Source organism: Ptiloglossa arizonensis, chromosome 4 (genome assembly GCF_051014685.1).
Source record: "Ptiloglossa arizonensis isolate GNS036 chromosome 4, iyPtiAriz1_principal, whole genome shotgun sequence".
Lineage (NCBI taxonomy): Eukaryota > Metazoa > Arthropoda > Insecta > Hymenoptera > Colletidae > Ptiloglossa > Ptiloglossa arizonensis.
The window spans coordinates 1,942,601-1,962,433 of record NC_135051.1 but is presented as its reverse complement, the minus strand read 5'-3'; the positions used below and the strand labels follow the sequence as shown (position 1 = coordinate 1,962,433).

The window sequence follows — 19,833 nt, the reverse complement described above, 5'->3', positions numbered from 1 at the left end:
TAATAAAAATAGATAAATATTACATAACCTATGTAGTATATAAATATTCTTTGATGTCAAAGTTTTTTCATTGTAAATGATAAATTTGTGCACTTTTATATAACATAGGTTACATTGATAAAATACAAATATCATCCAACCAGTTCTCAATATTAAATTACCATAAAAGCAAAGAATACATCTAAGAGCTAGAAAAGATAAGGTAGCATTAATTTAGATTTTAAACTAACTTTGGTTTTAACTCGTATAAGATAACTGTCCAATCAATTATAGTCACGCGATTCTCAATTGCATTACTCGTGTCATTAAAAGTTATAAAAATGAAATGTGTTTATAAATTAAAGACGGTTAAGAGATGTTAATAATTGTTTGTTATTAAACACGAAAATCGCAATCAAATAGATCGCTATAGAGTTTGAAAACTAATTTTTCACCGAGGTCACATGTCCTTCCCCACCACACTCGACGACGCTAGAGTGGCGAAATGCGTTCAGTCGTAGCTCGTCCTTCCCGATGAATACTCTATCTTTGTGAGTTGCCGGCGACATCCTTTTTTTCTTCCATAGGAGCTGTTAACAACATTACGTTTGTACTTCACCGGGAGAAATTTTATCAACGAAAAAAATGCCTTATCGTGGCAAACTGCAATTACTCAGCAGAGCTTGCTTCGCCTTTAGAAACTCGTGCACCGAGAAGAACACGCATTTCGCCACACGCATTTGCGGCAGGAATTTCTCTGTAAGCAGCGCGCTCGATATGAGGTAAGAACCTTCAATTTCGACTCACTGATAGTTTATGAATAGTTATAAGAAACTCCAGAATGTCAGATTTTAGTAGATAATCGATGCTAATCAAATTTCACGTGGCATATTTAATTGATTCCTGCATCTAACTTTTGCATATTTTCTTGTTGTTTACTGTTTCGTGCACCCAAGCAGGGAATCGATTTGTTCGAAAATGGCTCGCGATGTTAATAGACACGATTACGTATATGTTCCATGTTCCGTTTGGTTCGAAATTTTATGATGCAAAAGTAACGTGGTTTGGTTCAATTCAATGGAATACTTGAAATAGACAAGCGTGGTAAATTCAAGAAACAATATTGCGATTCGTTCCCAGAATGTAATATCTTAGATCGACTGGAAAAAGACGTTAGTAACACAGTATAGAAAAAACTACAAGCTAATACGTGTATGAAATTTCGAACGATTTTTTAAGTTTAGATTTCCGATCCGTTCACTTTTAAGGTGTCATTCACCTACATGTAGAATGAATAAATTGCATAGGCCGATCTATGAATGGCGCAAATCTAATTTGTGTGATAATTGATCGATTAATTCGATTCAAACACCCAAATACCTTTGATAAAACATAATTATGTCATCGACACTGAACAAGTCTGAACTTGCACACTTACAAGGCGCCGTGCATGCTGAATGTAGCTACATATATATAGAAGACGTGCCACCAGAGTGTTCATTAATGCAAGTGCGAACGAAATAGAAAAAAATTGCAAGGTGTAAGGTAAAAATGATAATAGCATTGCGAATTCGAAATTTTCAATTATTTTGAAATCTGTTAATATTAAACAATACGAATAATGCTATATGAAATTAGATTAAATACACTAAGCATATGTTACATACCATAATGTATTACGGCTATTATTTTTAAGAGGTTCCATTCTTACCAAACTCAAAGTAAGTAAAACTGGCAAAACCTAATTAATTTCGATTCAAACTATATGTAAATTTAAGGCATTATTTGAGATTTATATATGTTTATCGACGGTGATTCCAGCAATGATTAAAGTTGTTTGGAATTGATATTAATAAAATTGTTTCATGTATCTTTTAAGTAGTTCTGATTACACGATTACATATAATTATTCATTCTACCAATTTTGAATAATTTTCAATTCAATTTTATGGAATGGAATTATGTTCCTTAGTGTTTTCATACCGATTTCCGCGAAATATTTACTTACGGCTTTTCGTGATTAAACGCATTAACGTCAAATATGTTCGTATTCAAAATGGCACAGGTGGCAGCAAAGTCGTCCATAAACTCGTCCAGATGTTTGTGAATAATTTTATTTGAAAGACTTACCGTTTTCATTGTAAACCTCGGATAATTTTAACGGCTGATAAATTCGTAATCAATTTCAATTAGGTTAAAAATATACCGTAAACTACTTTTTGTTCGTCGTTTCCGATCGTAAACAGGATTATTTTGTTGACTGAAATTGATAAGAGAAGATTATACGTTACTAATTGAAATCAGTAGAAATATTCATTAGAACCGTAACAAACGTAATTGAAACACGTAAATGGGACACGTGTGAAAATAATATTTTCAAGTTTGTCATTGCTTCTTTTATCATTAGTATTTTTATTGCGTAATAATTATTTGTTAGATTTCCAGTGTATTTATCGTTTATGTTTGCTTTTTTATTAGACAGTCTAGGTCATATTAATCTTTCGCGACGACTATATCTAAAGATGGCATATCAAAGTAAGAAAAAAAAATATTTAACAAATAGACAATATAAGTGAACAAATATATACTCCGATTTTGAATAATTCTGTATGTTATTCTTAGTCGGTCGTGCGGAACACGAATTCAAACAATAAATAATTCTAGATATAACAATTCTCCATTTTTATTTATAAAATGTATATTTCGTTTATCGTCAATTATTGCTAATGGATAAACACGTGCACTTGATATTTCATTGTAATGTATGTATGCACTCGTCCTATTTGAATTCAAGAGTGTACTCGAGACACACCCTTATCGAGTCGTCAAACACTATTGATTGACAGTATTTTTCATACAATCAAGTGCCTCGGGCGTACGCATATAGGAAAGTAACGACGAACCTTCAGGTTTCTTCCTTACTTTGCTCGGCACACGTGCAAAGCTGAGAGGAATTTGTCTTCGCTTTCGTGGAAACCTGTTCAATACGACAAGCGGACTGCAGGGTGAATAACGATAACAAGAACTTGGCAGTATCGTAAGGAAACATTTCCTTCGAGAGGGAATTACATAATCGATCAAAGAAATAAAATCGAAGTCTGACGTAACAGAAAATGAAGTTATAATAAATAATTTAATACGGTTATAAAATAAATGTACCAGAACGAGTAAAGTATCCTGGTGAACGAAACTGAAATGATATTGCAAAAAGGGTGTCGCAACAAACGAAATTAAATATTCAATCGCATCGAAAATTACACGTAATCTTACTGAAAAGCAGAAACCAAGTTGTAATCGACCGCTCAAGGTCACTGAAAAATTACTCTCACACAGAAAATAATAATTTGGTTCTTCTTTAATCGCTGCTCCAAAAGTGGGCGTCACCTTTAGCGTGATTCATAGCAGGGGCGTGGCCTTAATCGACTAATTGACTTTTTGTACACAAAAAAAAAGCATTAAATGCAGTGTTTATATACGGAGTGCTATATATAGCCTTACTGAAAAGCCGAAAATTAATCGATCGCTCAAGGTCACTGAAAAATTACTCTTACACAGAAAATAATAATTTGGTTCCTCTTTCATCGCTGCTCCAAAAGTGGGCGTCACCTTCAGCGTGATTCATAGTAGGGGCGTGGCCTTAATCGACTAATTGACTTTTTGTACACAAAAAAAAAAAGCATTAAATGGAGTGTCTATATTTTTTTAAAAATAATTTCACAATTTTTAGCGAAAACCACTCCCAAAAAGTATTCTTTGGACGATACAGAATTTGATTTTGATTTATTTTACATAGTAAAGAACAAATTCAACTTCAATTTATTTTTCAGGGATTTAGACTCGATAATTTTGGTCTATTTTTCGAGGATTTAGACTCGATAAAAACATTCTGTATTTAGAAGATCGATGATTTTACTTACTTGCAAAATATCTATGTATTATCCGTTATTCTCCAGGTTCGTGCAATTCACCAACAAGAATGGGGGTCCCCAGCACTTAGGGGTGCAACTAAAACAGGGCGGTGATATAATCGCTGTGTCTGCGATTGATTCACGGATCCCCAACACGCTGAAGAAATTTCTCGAAGGTGGCGATGGTCTTCAGAAGAAGGCCAAAAGGTAAGCGCCGATAATTCCGGGTCAAACGCTCGTAGTAGCGATAAGGCGTGCACTTATCGCAACGGTCCATTGATTAATATGCAAACGATGCAAACATATTGGCAAAAGAAAAAAAAACAGCAGTCACGAGAAATGATTACTGAGCAAATTTAATTACCGCGGAGCATACGAGTGTATTGAATTTGTTTACAGCGTGGTCCGTTAAAAATGGGATATTATTTTATAATAAAACGAAGTCGTTGAAGCAGTCTTACATTTTTCCATCTGTATATAAAAGAAGCGATTTCATTGGAAAAAATTACCGATAACTTTGATACTTCGAAAAGATAAATACCAAAAGTGAAGAGAAATCTTCAAAATTATATGTTAATTAACTTTTTTTTTTCTTTTTTTTTCTTTTAATTTTAATTCGATATAAAATATTGAGACGATACGTTTCGAGAAGAACACGGTGTATATAAGTTGTATAAGTAACTTTCGTGATTGGTAGGGTACGTAGATAATAATAATGTTATCTAACGAGTTACACAACGGTTACGTATACGTAGCTTTTGCTTTCTGTGGATGGTAATGTTCTCTAGATATCAATCATGCAATAATATGCTTAGATATCGTACAAATCTCTTTTAACTTCTGAAGTGCACGTAAACACTCGATGAGAAATAATGGAACACTTAACATAAGGATAAACATAACACTGTAGAGTGTCGTTTAACACGGCGATTCGCACAGTTTGATTTCATTGAGAATCATTTTGTCACCAGGGATGACGATGTCGACCTGTGGACCATCGTGGAGAGGTTTGTTTCTTCATAAGTTTAGTGTGAAAACGATTCTTTGCATTCCTGGTTCCACCAAACGAGATTTCTCTAAAACGTTGATTCGTTGTTTTCGTGTACACCCCTGTCGTTGTTCGTCACGTAACACACATACACATGGACTACGTCCAGCACGCGAAATTGGTCCGACTAAATACCATTCGAATATTTCATGCACTTATCCGACATTTGAATATTTTAGACAACGATTGAATAGTATTACGTAGACTAAAAATCGAGTTCCTTAAGTTGATTGCTCTTTTTTCAATTTTTCATTTTTATTTGACACTCGAACAATGATATTCAAGTACTCGAATACTCGATCAACGATATTCGAATACTTACAAATTATTCGACCAGTTCCAGTCCTACCTGACACCGTGTACAAATACCAAAAGCGAAGAGAAATCTTCAAAATTAGATGTTAATCAATTTTTTTTTTTTTTTTTCTTTTAATTTTAATTCGATATAAAATATTGAGACGATACGTTTCGAGAAGAACACCGTGTATATAAGTTGTATAAGTAACTTTCGTTACTTTCGTACTTTTCGTACAACGTTTCGACGAGAGATAAGAAGCTCAGTGTTGGATTACGAGACTTGGAAGGAAATAAATTTAAGTTTAAATCAGTCAACGCGAGGCCCACGATCAACGTAAATCACTCGACACTGTCCACGTTTCGGTACTGATCTTTCTCCTTGAGATACCTCGATTGCCTTTTTCCACGAACGTTCTCCGTTATCTTCCGGCGATTGAAATCCGTTTCGAGGGTCTCTTCCGTTGTTTATCGCCCGCGACAAAAACATCGATAGCTCGATCTCGATCAGCGATCGTGTCGCTCATCTTTACGTTTGAATTTTGTTGTTGCATCGTTCACGCGGTGACATAATCGCGATCGAGATCGTTATTATTTACTTAATCGTAGGAACGAACGTAGATACAAACTTATCGTTGAATGTTTACGAAGCTCGTTGCAACCGATTGTGCTCCAATCAGGTTCGAGACAGCTTATTTAAATATTTGAATACCGGTGTGAATATTGAGAAATTCGATTATTCTACTACTTGAATATTTTTTACTATTCGTAATGTTTGTAGCATTTCGGTGGTGCAGCGTGAATAATAATAAATTTTAATTCTTTGAGTTCGTCTTTTAAATTTTATTCTCGTTTAATATTCGAACATCGAATTGATTTCAATCCCTGTGTTGATCATCGACACGGTCATTTGTTTCCTATTCGCGCACGTTGTTTATAGACCGCTGATATCTCTGTCACCTGTTTAATCCTCGCGTTACACGAAACAATACAATCGGAAATTGTGAACCGAGTCTACCGACAAATTACTAACCGTTCCGATACAGTTTTTCAATATTGTGTAACGCGACACACCTCGTGATTTACAGACACACCATGTGCATGGGTGTTTGCCTCTAAAAATACTAAACACTTGCAAGTCCCTAATCGTACAGTTCTCCAGTTTTCGAAAACTCACATTTGGTTAAAATAGAGCCGATTGCGATTTTTGTTTTCCCCTGGTGTCCCGCTTGGCGAGTTTGCAAGCTCCTAAGAGCCAGCCTAAGCGTTTAAGCGAAAAAGAAACTATTCGTGGTGATCGTCGACAATTGGTTTTCTTTTTTCCTTTTTTTTTTTCATCGTAATCGGTTTTTAGCGTATTGTTCGCAAACGACGAATAAACTTTTACTAACAAACTAATCGAAATGTTAACCGAGGAAGCTCTGAACGTTACGAGTGGGTAAAAGCAAAGAATATCTTGTACTTGACGCGAGTCCAACAATTGCAGAATAGTAGCTGAAGGACGAAGCGTGATACCGGAAGCAGATGTAAACTTCCTGGCGCCAGTGACACGGATGGACAAGTTGGCGTGCATTGGTCTAAATTACAGCGGTCACTGCAAGGAACAAGGTCTATCACCGCCAGAATCGCCCGTTGTTTTCAGCAAATTTCCCAGCAACATTATTGGGCCGCGCGACAACATCTTACTCCCCCCGATTTCAGACGTAAGTTCAAGTGCGTTCGTTGCCAGGCTTCGAAGTCTAGAAAATCGTCGGCGAACTCTCTCCACTTAGCCGTGACCGCTTAATTTAGTTGCGTGTATTGCATAACGAGTTAACGGACTTTCGAAGAGTTAATAATAGATACCATGTACATACGGCGCGAGAGAAGAGAAAGAATTGCTCGACACGAATTGTTTCGTCAAAGATTCGAACCCTCAATATCTTTCTTACCGATCGGTAAGATCACTGCTTTAACGACCGGCTCGTCTAACGAATCTTTTCCGTTCGAACCCTGGATGCTGGCGTCAGTAAGAGGAGCGTGGTAAAGATTATATTTACTTTTAATGATAAACATTGCAAATTACGAACCGAAAATTGACTTCATTTATAAAGAATTCAAGGGCTAGTTTCTTGGATAAAAATTATTTGCAGTTTACTGAGTATTTAATTGATCGTTGACGAACAACCGTTAGACGTTATTCAGGCGTTATTCGTTTACTTTGAATTGTAGACTATTTCGATAATAATGTAGTAATTAGTATAGAAAATGAATGTGTACAGTAACTCGTAGCGTTCTCTGTAACATTAATGGAAGGAAAACCGTAAAATGAAGTTTTCGTCAGTTATTCGTCGTCGACAATAGGTTAACCTTAAAATTGGCTAACGGCTTCTTATGCTCAAACTCTTAATGGCGGTGATAGTTAAGAAAAACGTGGTAAAGATTATAAGTTATGAATCGAAAGTAGACTTAATTTACAAAGAATGTAAAGGCTAATTTCTAAGCTAAAAGTATTTTGTAGGAACAATACTGCAAAGACGTTGATGCTAAATGGTGTATCTTCGTAGCGAATGATCAATTTGGATATTTATTGATGGATCTCTTGTAATTCTTCCTGCAGAAGGTTGACTGGGAAGCAGAGCTTGCGATAGTAATTGGCAAAAAGTGTAAAGCACTGAACAAAGACGAAGGAGAGGATTGTATTTTCGGTTATACAGTGGCGCAAGACATTACAGCTCGGGATTGGCAAAAGTCGAAGAGAAATGGTGGCCAATTTCTTCTTGGCAAAGGGATGGACACGTTTTGCCCATTGGGACCAGCTGTTGTCACCAAGGAATCCATATGCGACATCAATAACTTGACCGTGAGAACATGGGTAAATGGCAACATTAAGCAAGACGGGAACACCGAGGAATTGCTCTTTAAACCCCATGAGATTGTTGCTTATCTTTCACAGTATGTAGAAATTCTTTTATAGTTTTGAGTTGCACAAGCAATGATCTGCATTTAAGATTCAACGTCATTGTACATGATTCTGACTCAATGGCCATGTAACAATGAAACAATCGTTGCTAGAAGTAACTCATAAATACTAAATTTCATCGTAACAGGAATTTAATTATGTAATTTTACGTTTTAGATTTATGACTCTGTTACCAGGGGATGTAATTCTGACCGGTACACCAGCTGGTGTAGGATTTACTCGTAAACCGCCAGAGTTTTTGCAGGTACTTTAAGAAATAAGTGACTTTATTTTCTATGTCTAATTTATGACTAATTTCATGTTTTTTTTTCTCCCATTGTTCAGCGCGGGGATGTATTGGAAACAGAAATAGAGAGCTTAGGACGCCTGAGGAACAAAGTTCTCTGATGCGATGCCCGGAGAGGACGTACAAGAGCGATTTGCCCTGAAACGTTTCAGGATCGTAACTATTGTCGGAACGTCGCGGATAAATCACGATCTGTTCTGAACAGATTCAATTCACGGTAACAAGAGAGGGACTAAATGATGCGACATAAAAAAAGATATATACGTGTTGATGCTTGCGCGTCGATGCCAGTAAAATTAAAACACGAAGTTTATGCCGAAGGTATCGAGATGCTCCGCCCGAGAAAAAATGGAGCTTACACGCGTTTACATATCTCGGCAGTGCTACTACACACCTTCGTAAGCATCATGGATTTTTCATACTTGTAGAATTAAAGAAAGACTGTTTTTAAAAATGCGATTTTGCTATATGCACCTTTTTTTATGACAATTGTATTTTTTTTTGTTTCTTTTTTCCGCCTACCTCTATGAACTTCTATTAAAGTATTTTTTGATGAATTTTCATTACCACTTATCCTGTCCTGATAATTCATTTTTAACGATAATATTATAGAACCTGATACCGCAGTCGTCCGTACCGGTACTGTTATCCTATAAAGTTAAAATATCGTGAAGCCGATGACAGTTTTCAGTTCGTTGCACCTACCGTATCCGGAATAAACGCACTGGAATTTCTTTTCGAGACGCAATGGCACATATTTCATTGAATAATGGATTAATCTTCGGATCGGTAGTCTGCAAACAAAAGTGACAATCAAATGATGTAGCCGCCTATCGGTGAGCAGATCGAACGACAAAAATTAATTATGCTGTACATACAACGCCCTCAGCGACAAAATGTTCAAGATTGTAGAGAAGTAGTTCCTGTTTCCAGAAATATTTCGTCTTTATGTATACTTTAAAACGAGGTAAAGTGAATTTATTAAGCTTATTAAATTTGTAATTAATAATTGATAAAACAAATCAGCACCGAGTCGTATCGAAATTATCCAGTATTGACAAACTACCGACAAAATATCTATATTTTCTACAATTTTCCTCCACCGATAATTTCATCAATTACATATCCATTTTCATTATTATACTCATATTTGCTTTACTATTTAGTTAAATTATTATTCTCGCGGGGATTTTTGCATTTCCCTGACGAAGTTTTGAAACTTACGCGAAAAACGATATTGATTATATTCGATTTCATCCGAAAAGCAATTATAGCCTTTCCTACTAGTAACTACAGTTGAAACAGAATCATTTAACGATTAAAAGCTACTTCCATATTACCCATGGAATCTGTTTTTACTTGATACCTTCTCTCTGTTTGCAAGACATAAAATACTTGTCTGGATGTTTGCGCAAACAGCCGACAGATGGAGCAGCATGTTGTTCCTCGGTGACCTCCAGCGGTCAATCGCTTTTCTTCAAACTATAGTTACTCGAGTAAGCCGCTCGGTATCAGGAAATCGCAATGCACGAAGCAAGTATTAAAATTACCAAAAAAATCTTGACGCAGTCGTTATCTGTCCACAGTAAGTATACAAAATCATTGTGTCACCGATTGTACCCCCGCAGGGTACGCCGTCTCTTCGTATTTCGCGTCACGGAATCGGCGGCGATTTCGGTGATTGATGAAGTACTGCCTAAGAATGTCCTAATCGGTGATCGGGCCCTGCTAGGCCTCATTATAAACAGGCAGAGTCAGCTGGACCGCGACTTTATCTCGGATCTGGGGGGCTAGCCTTGTTAGCAAGCTGAACTATGGACTATTACATTTATCTAACCCGATCCACCGAAGCCGGGACACCGTCGTTGGTTTCTCGGTACGGCAGTGATGGATATTTCACGGTTAACGTCCTGACACTGTCGCACGTTCAACCGAAACCAAGACTGTCCACCGCGGTACGATCCTCTCTCGCTCGAAGGAACGTGCCCCGCAATCCTAATTCTCCTCCTCAACCATCGTCTCATTAGCATCGAGCTTCGCTCTCGATTTCTTTATTTTCACCAAGCTCTGAACCTGATCCGCGTGAAAACTCGACGAGGGGATGAACTTGGATTCGCACGGTACAGTAGTGCTCGGTTACATGCAACTGAAGAATCGTTCCCACTTAAGGGAAAATGGATACAAGATCGAATTTCATTCGCCAACGAAAATGAAACTTATTTGAAACGTTATCCCCGCGAGACCATCATCAACAGATTACTGAGATCGTCCCCTGGAAAATGAGCCCAAACACGACCACCTTCGGATGATTTTTTAATTACGCGCAATTCAAATTTTTTCAAAAACGTACGATATCGAAAAGTCAAAGTGGTCCGAATACGATCGTGTTTGTACTCATTTTCAACGGGAGAATCTCACGAATCTATTGATAATACTCTCGCGAAGATGCAATGTTAAATAAAAAAGTTTCTTAATACACTCTCCTCGTCGATCTGGAAATAAAAAACATCAATTACTCAAATGAATTCGTCGCTACCTCGACTGTTGTTATTACATCGATCTAAAGTCCGTTCCAGCAGTTTCAAGATATAAACTGCTTTTCGTTCCTAGGAATAAAAGTTTTTCGTCTCTAGTTAAGTAACTTGGTAACTTCGATTCGGATTCGTGTCCTCGGTGTAGAACGGTTCCATCGTAGAAACAATCCAGCGATTATTGCACGCGGTCGATTAATACGGAAAACAGGAACAAAAAACCCTCCTCCCCCCACCATCGTGGAAAACGTTGTTCCAGGAAATTGTCCTGTAAGGGCAGTTTCCGATGTCGCGACGGTGTACGTCGGAACGGTGGGTCGCAGCAAGATAAAGCCAGAATTATGATGGTCTCCGTTTAAGACAATTAAGGTAGAACCGGTTAACAACACGTGTTACAACCAAAGCCCTTCCCGTATCTCTACTTCGGACTCATAACCCGGCGTCATGTCTTCTAACTAGGCTCGCTTAAGCTACCCTTGAGATCGGCGAAACAATTGTCCGTCGCACGTGATAGCGGCGAACGTCTTACGGTGACAATACTATCGCGGCCGAGTTAATTTAGCGCGGTGAAAGTATCGTCGCTCGTGCAACGCCGTGTGCGGCACTCTCGCAGCGGACAATAGTTACGCGTTCGCGATCCGGACGAGATGGAGAGATAGTGACTATGCCAGTTCGACGATGTCATTTGTTACCGGTATATCAGATCTATCGCGCATGCGCGTCGCGTACGCTCAGAAGGGGCCACTGTTAAAAAATGGCTAGCGTCCCGGCGTCTTTTGGAAATTGTTCGAGACCTTTCGGAATAGTTTCGCGTCGAATATCAAAGTTAGGTTGGCTCGGTGGGGAGGGATCGCAGAGAAGAAATGAACGGTGGTAACCAACCGTGGTGGGGATGACCTCTCGATGACCTTGAGTGGATGATATATTTCATTCGAAATTACAGTCTGCGATTGACGCGAAACGGAGACGGTCTACTCGGTCTTGGAGTTTTCGAAAGCGTTGAGTTTTTTGGAATCTTTATGATTGAAGGATTCTCGTGCAAAGAATGCATTGACAATTGAGAGAAAAAATGTTGTATCTGTTCGTTGTGAAATTGAGATCTGAAGCTAAGAACACTTTCTGAGAGGTTTCACACGAACGAGAATCGGTGAGCTCTGTTATTCGTACTCTCGACTGGTTTTCGGCTTCCTCGTAAACCGAAAATTCCATTTTTGGTCCAAAAGACAACTGCGTAGCGTAAACTGGATCGCAGTTGACCGGTCGTATCTGCTTTCACGGGGGCCAGTAATACCGAGAAGAGAGTCAAAGGCCATGTTTAGATGAAAAGTTGGTTTACAATTTTGATCACGTTCTACGCGGCGAAAAAAAAAAAGAAAAAAAGAAGAAGACGAAGAAGAAGAAGAAGAAAAAGAGAAAAAAGAAACTCACTTCGAGCTAGAAATAGTCCTATCGTATATCTCGAAGCGATAGATGTGGTACACAGATAAGCGGTTGTAAGTCCTATTTTATAGGAACGAAAATCCACGATTCTCTCCGTTTACGTTTGTATATTTCATCCACGGCAATGAAGGATAACGCAATAGCTGCTTTAAACGGCCTTTATGACGTTCTGCTTTACCAAGAACGATTTAATAATGGCCACGTGTGCCTTGGCCCCTCGACGATCTGAAAAGCTACTGCCATCGAACAGCCATTTCTGAGTCCATAATTTTGCTCGAACAGTATTCCAGTTTCCTGGAAACGATTTGACAACTTATAAGAAAGCTAAGACCGCGCGAGCGTGTATATTATCGAAGATTTAACAATTTTGATTCGCGTTTCTTCCATCCACGTGGCTCTAAAAATTAATTATCTTCAATCCTTTACTCGTTATACATTCATATATTTTTCTCTCGTAGCTTAGAAAGAAAGTTTTACAATCTCTTGAGCATGTCTCAACGATTGAAACAAATTTTATTTGGAATGTGCTTTCGATAAAAGTGTACATTAAAATTTTATATTAAGCAAAATCGAACTACGGATAACGATTGATCACCTCTTGTAATTGTTTTCGTTTTTTCGATATACACCCGTTATTTCTAAAAATTGGGAGAAACGTTCCGAATCAATTTTAAAGATAATTTCTCGTAGAAAAGTTAAAGAAACTTTCTCTCTATTTTCTCTCATAAAAGAGTTCTCTTTTTGACGATGAGTTGTATTCGTCTCTGTTAATTCTAACATATCTTGCACTACCAATTATCAACGTAGTTATATCGTTCAATTTATATATTAGACTGATACTTGTATTTACGTGTCTCTGGTAATTACCTGTTATTATTTTCCTTTGTTCGAAGCACCTAATATATTTTCTTTTATCTTGTTCGTGGAGCTTTAAAAAAATAATTTTCAATGTTTGTTTAGGGTTCTGTGGAAATTCGAAGGAAGTGGTTCAGTATCCAACCGAAAGAGTTCTTATTTTGACGATGAGTTGTATTCATTTCTGTTAATTTTAACATATCTTGCATTACCAATTATCAACGTAGTTATTTCATTCAATTTATATATTAGACTGGTACCTGTACTTACGTGTCTCTGGTAATTACCTGTTATTATTTTCCTTTGTTCGAAGCACCTAATGTATTTTCTTTTCTCTTGTTCGTGGAGCTTTAAAAAAATAATTTTCAATGTTTGTTTAAGGTTCCGTGGAAACTCGAAGGAAGTAGTTCGGTATCCAACGGGAGTCAAAACAGTGCTACCAGAGTAGCGGTTGGATAACAATGATTTGGTGGATTTTGGCGCGCTGCAATGGAATTCGTTGTGTCACACGATGACAATCGTTTCGTGGCGCATTCCATTGCAGGAACGATGCTTCGGGAGCTTCCTCACGATACCTGTTATTAATACACGAAACGTGATGCGGTCTTTTAGGGGGGGGGGGGGGGGGTGTATCGGAGGACAGGTGAAAAAAATGCTGCCGTCTTTAATTTATGATTTTCATCTCCGTTCTGAAAACGGATGCTGATCGTACGTCGATTCTTTTGTTTAATTTACATTAAGAGTTTCTTCTTCTTTTATTCTCAATTAGAATTCTTGTTGTCACGTAACACGAACGAATTGGGTACTCTTTGAATCCCAGGGAAGAGAAATAATGTATACGTCAACAAGACAGAGTTTGTTAGCAAAACTAAAAATTTTGACATTCAATATTTTATACACGCGAGAGTATTATCAATGAATTGCTAAGGTTATTCTCTCGAAAATAAGCCCAAACACGAGATCATTATTCCAATTATCGCGAGACAAATTTAGCTTAGTTCCAAATATTATTCCAACATATTCAATTACGTATTTCTATTTTCTTCGACACCGATTCTACAAAAAAATATTTACACCACATTGACGCGTCATATGGTAACTTTTTAATTACGAGCAATTGAAATTTATTCAAAAATGCGTAGTAAAAAATCAAAATGTGTTCACAATCAACAAATACGTTGCAATACTCTTCAATCGAAAAATATACGCATTAAGTACGCAACAAATAATATTAGATTGTATATATATTTTTATGGATGAAGATAGAGAAGAAATTTATTTAATTTTTTTTTTTACACAGAATTCAATTCTCTCGAAGATTGGTTCGAGACATTTTTCCAAATTTTTCCAAACAACCGGTATATTTGCTCGGTAGCGAGGAGTTGACTCATTATAACTTCCAGATGCAATTTCTTCATTCGCGTACTGTACATATGCATCTTCGAAATGAAATTCTAGGTCTTGGATAACCTCTTACAAAAAAATGTTCATAATCCACAAATACAAATACGTTACAATACTCTTCAATCGAAAAATATACGGTTTAAGTATGCTACGAATATAAACATTGTATTGAATATTTTTTTTATCGAAGAAGATAGAAAAGAAATTTATCTAATTTTTTTTTTTATGCGGAATTCAATTCTCTCGAAGATTTGTTCGAGACATTTTTCCAAATTTTTCCAAACAACTGATATATCTGGGAGTAACTGATAACTCCCAGGTGCAATTTCTTGATGCGCGTACTGTACATACGCATCTTCGAAATGAAATTCTAGGTCTTCGAAAACCTCTTACAAAAAATGTTCATAATCAACAAATACAAATACGTTGCAATATTCTTCAATCGAAAAATATATGCTTTAAGTACGCAAACGACTAATATTGCATTGAATATTATTTTTAACACGGTTCGAATATAATCGTGTTTGTACTCATTTTCGACTGGAGAATTTCACCAATCCATCGAGAACACTCTCGAGACGTGAAATACGACTATATGCGAATTTATTGATGTCGAAAATCCAGTCCATCAGCTTCTGTATATTCCCACTTCTGTTTAATGTATACTAAATTTTTGTTGTTGTTGTTGTTATTCTCGTGTAAAGTTCTTAGTGTCACGGAAGTCGAAGGTATTTTTTAACACTGCTTTGTACCAATGGAGCGATGATACGGTCAGGTTCTCCTCGTTGAAACAATGGTCAATCGTTTTGATTATTTTCACGAGTGTTTCGTTTTATGGTCACGGGGTGAGAGATTCAGACTTAACGTCTTAATTCGTGAAACATTTAAACGCTCGCGGCGACGGAATGAGCAAGACGAATTGCTACCGATTTGCATTTAAGCGCGAGATAAAACATACCTGGCTGCAAATTAATCTATCGTTTTATTCTTCCGACGAGCACGACCCAATCGCTGCAAAAATACTCGGCTCGAGACACCCGATACTCGTTCCAAACAATAAAGAGCGATTTACGTTTTCGTAATGTCTCTTTGTCGACTGGGTTTCGTGTTTCGATAATATTTTTCTTTCTTCGGGCACGATTGTTTCGTGTTTTGTAATTAGTCATGGTTTCATTGCGCATTGAAATCACCGTTAATAATTCGATTTATTTGTTTCGCAACTTTATTCACTCTTTTAATGAAATGAAAGAAAAAAAAAAGAGAAAATTAAAGAGACGAGAATATTGCATTCTGTTGAAGCAAGCTGAACAGGAAAGGTTCGACAAATACGACTGCTCTAAAAACTTACCTAAAAATAATGAAACGAGAAATTGATCGATAGTTACAACTTGCACGGTCGAGAATTATTAAATTTGCCAATGATTTATATTGCTTGTAAATTGATAAAAGCGACACCGATAATTGTGGTTGCATTAACAAGTTTTCGTTTAAAATCAATCATTACAAAATTATCGAAAGATGACCTCGTAAGATCGAAAATGTTTGCAAAATAAATTTTCGTTTGTTCGTAAATTGAGAAATAAAAAGAAATACAAAGTGCTTCCATCATTGTAATTATCGGCGTTACTTTTAATTATTAAACCGTTTTCGAAATATTTCATAATGTATCGCATTTAACCTACCTGCGATTCCGTTGAATATTCTCTTGCGCTAAATTTTAACGCTAACAACGACTCTGTAATTACTTAATTACAATTTGATTACAGCGTTGAAACGAAAAATTGCCCGACACACAGATTAATAATATTCACATGAGTATTTCCACTTAATTTCTGTTGCGTGCAATAACTCCGCGATCATTTTAATTGTTACTTACTGCGTGCATACCCGGAACGTTCTTAAGAGACTAATTACAGTGTGAAAGCAGCCAGTTGCTTTGAATACACATTTCGAGCAATAGTTGCTTACAGTGACATTTGAAACTTATGACGAATTACTCCACACTTAGACCGGTGCACACCCAAGATTCTGTAACCAATACTTTATACTGAATATTCATTTCACTTCAATTTTCGAGCATCATCGTCCGATTTCACGGTCCTCCACGATATCTCCTTAATTATTTAATTGCCATCTAGGTACTTTCGAACGACCGTAATTATGGCGTCGAGTCAAGAAATATAGATCGGAACTATAAGACTTTCAATAATGCTCCAAAATTATGAATTGTCGCTTTTAAAAAAATGCAACACTTACTGTTCAATATTTATCTCAACTATAAGACCCACTAAAAAGGAAAGAAAATATTAATACTACTACAATTGTTAAATCTTTGGTATTTGAGTATTTAAGTTATCCCCAATTTTCCAATGTTGAAAATTTTCTTTAGTAACATCGATCATGTTCTCCATTTTAATACGTTATGCATTTTTAGAAATTTGTTTCGATACGTTATCCATTTTTAGAAATTTCCCCCCCTCGACTGTTTCGAAATGATCAAAATGATCAAAATTAAACCCGTTCCAGTGCATCTCGTCGCGTTTCCACGGCGTCAACTGTCCCCCCTCTCTGAACACGTCAGTTTCACGTACATAAATTCTACCCTGGACGTGTTTCCGTGATCGTTCCACTACCACCGAGTCCCTGGAGCGTTTAGAACACATTTTCGAGCGAGTCTAATTACAGCGTCGCCAGCAGGTAACACGGATACGGGGCAACAGTTTCCACGACGTCGTTGAGAAATTATGATGAATCGACTCCTTTAAGATTCAGGCACGTCCACCTACCCGATTCGACATCTCCGCGATATCCGCACGATTATTCGATTACCGTCCATTTCTTTTTTCTTTTTCTTCTTTTCTTTCTTTCCAACCGTTCTAATTACGGCGTCGTCGTTGCGAGGAAACGGACTTCGACGTGAATTCTCACCGAGCCAGTCTCCGTCGGTCACCTCACCCCCCCTCACCATACGCTATTCACGGTAGAAGTCGCCGTACGCGAAACTCGCGCGGGCGTGTATAACCGAGAGATACTGCCTATCGATATCGCGTGTCAATTAAGTCTGACGTCCACGACAGAGTACACTGCGAGAATTAAGCGCGACGACGCGAAAACTACAACACGTGGGCGAGCATTCGCGACCGTAACACGTACGGTACACGTGGACTACAAGCGGGCCGCGCAGGTGTGGATTTCTTTTCTCTCCTCCTACCAGAGAGATATTCCTGTTGGCAGGTCATTACGACTATTCGTGCAAGATGATGACGTTTAATCAGCCAGCTCGTACGGCTCCCCGTCTTGACGCCTGGACGTCGATTCCGTGTATCGATGTTCCTCTAGAAATGGATTTCTCGTTTCTTAGGAGAGTTCGATATTGGTGGATTCCTTGGGTCATAGTAGACCCGTTACGTCTTTGCAAGTCCTCTGCGAAGTTCGATCAGAATTTTGAACCCCTTGAACTCGATTTTTTCGCAATAATTAGGTAAATCGTGGTGCACGATACGAAAAATAGACAAGAGGAAAGGAATTATTGAGGGAGTATACCTAGTCACTGTGTCCAGTTTTAACGTAACAATTAGTACGCGTATACTGTGTGTAATAGTAGTTTTAGATCTCAATGTTTGTTTTTTTTCCATGTAGGGTACACGTGGACTACTAGTTGATCGCGCAGGTGTGGATTTCTTTTCTCTCCTCCTACCAGAGAGATATTCCTGTTGGCAGGTCGTTACGACTATTCGTGCAAGATGATGACGTTTAATCAGCCAACTCGTACGAATATTTGACGTATTCTTGAAGACTTTCAATAATGCTTCAAAATTACGAACTGTCGCTTTTAAAAAAATGCAACGATTACTGTTCAATATTTATCTCAACTATAAGACCCACTAAAAAGGAAAGAAAATATTAATACTACTACAATTGTTAAATTCCTGGTATTCGAGTATTTAAGTTATCCTCAATTTTCCAACGTTGAAAATTTTCTTTCGGTGTGTAATTTATAGTAACATTGATTACGTTCTCCATTTTGATACGTAATTCATTTTTAGAAATTTGTTTCGATACGTTGTCCATTTTTAGAAATTTGTGTCGATACGTTATCGATTTTTAGAAATTTGTTTCGATACGTTATCCATTTTTAGAAATCCCCCCCTCCCCCTTCCTACTCGGAGGGGTAAGTGGACGTCGATTCTGTGTATCGATGTTCCTCTAGAAATGGATTTCTCGTTCGTTAGGAGAGGCACTCGTTCGATATTGGTGGATTCCTTGGGTCATACTAGACCCGTTGTGTCTACAGAGTGCTTTGCAAGTCCTCTGCAAAGTTCCATTAGAATTTGCGAGTCGTTTTTTAAGATAGGTTCCGACTCGACACTAGCGAGTTCCTGGGATTAGATTCGTGTCTTTATTATAGACATTTATTTGAATTTACAAACCACGAGTAATTGGGTCGTTCACTATTCTATACGCTATTCTGTTCAATGTCGGGTAAACAATTTCTCGCTGGAATCGGTGTCGAAGAAAATAGAAACACGTAATGGAATTGGTTGGAATAATATTTAGAACTAGGCTAAATTTGTCTCGCGATAATTGTAATAATTCCTGGCACGGACACTCGGGTAACCTGGATAGATTCACACCTGTACGCGTGGGCGTAGCACGGGCTATCTGGAAGGCGAGCGTCGGGGCACATTATTCTGACGGCGTTCGCCGGGACGATTATAAGGATCTTTATGGTGCCAGGAAATTCGAGGGAGGCTGATTCATTTCGAGATCGTGCAGCTCGATTGCGTCGCGTGCGCTCTTTCAGAGAAATACGATTAATAAATTTGTATGAGCCGATTCCAGGGCGCAGGTTAAATCGAGCGTAAACGAAAGCGTCGCCGGTGTGTTTCGTGTGAAAACACTGCGGGGGATAATGAGTATAAAAAGAATATTTATTCGGAGTATGATAAACCTGGTCGAAATTGTATCGAATAACCCGATTGATACGTTCCTTCGCGCCAAACGTGTGAATAATATAAATCGTTTACAACCACGGATAGAACTATAGGACGGTAGATGTTAAAATAAAATTTCTCCAGAGAAGAATAAAGACGTTCGTTTGGTAGATAAAAATATGTTGGAAATCG

The 19,833-nt window shown here is 37.6% G+C and overlaps 1 protein-coding gene across 3 annotated transcripts; it reads left to right on the top strand.

The window, feature by feature from the left end:
• The first annotated feature begins 507 nt into the window (after positions 1 to 507).
• Positions 508 to 9,486, top strand: LOC143146381 (oxaloacetate tautomerase FAHD2A, mitochondrial). Of its 3 annotated transcripts, XR_012991926.1 has the most exons (8): positions 508 to 761; positions 3,933 to 4,094; positions 4,859 to 4,894; positions 6,716 to 6,932; positions 7,829 to 8,163; positions 8,348 to 8,435; positions 8,516 to 8,875; positions 9,090 to 9,486. XR_012991926.1 is itself a non-coding variant. In XM_076310624.1 (7 exons), the coding sequence occupies exons 1-7, from the start codon at positions 625 to 627 to the stop codon at positions 8,576 to 8,578; spliced, it is 1,038 nt and encodes a 345-aa protein (XP_076166739.1). In that variant the 5' UTR covers positions 508 to 624; the 3' UTR covers positions 8,579 to 9,046. The 3 variants fall into 3 exon arrangements, 2 of the variants coding, with proteins under 2 accessions (XP_076166739.1, XP_076166740.1); XM_076310624.1 differs by lacking the exon at positions 9,090 to 9,486 and having other exon boundaries at positions 8,516 to 9,046; XM_076310625.1 differs by lacking the exons at positions 4,859 to 4,894; positions 9,090 to 9,486 and having other exon boundaries at positions 8,516 to 9,046.
• The last annotated feature ends 10,347 nt before the right edge of the window (positions 9,487 to 19,833 follow it).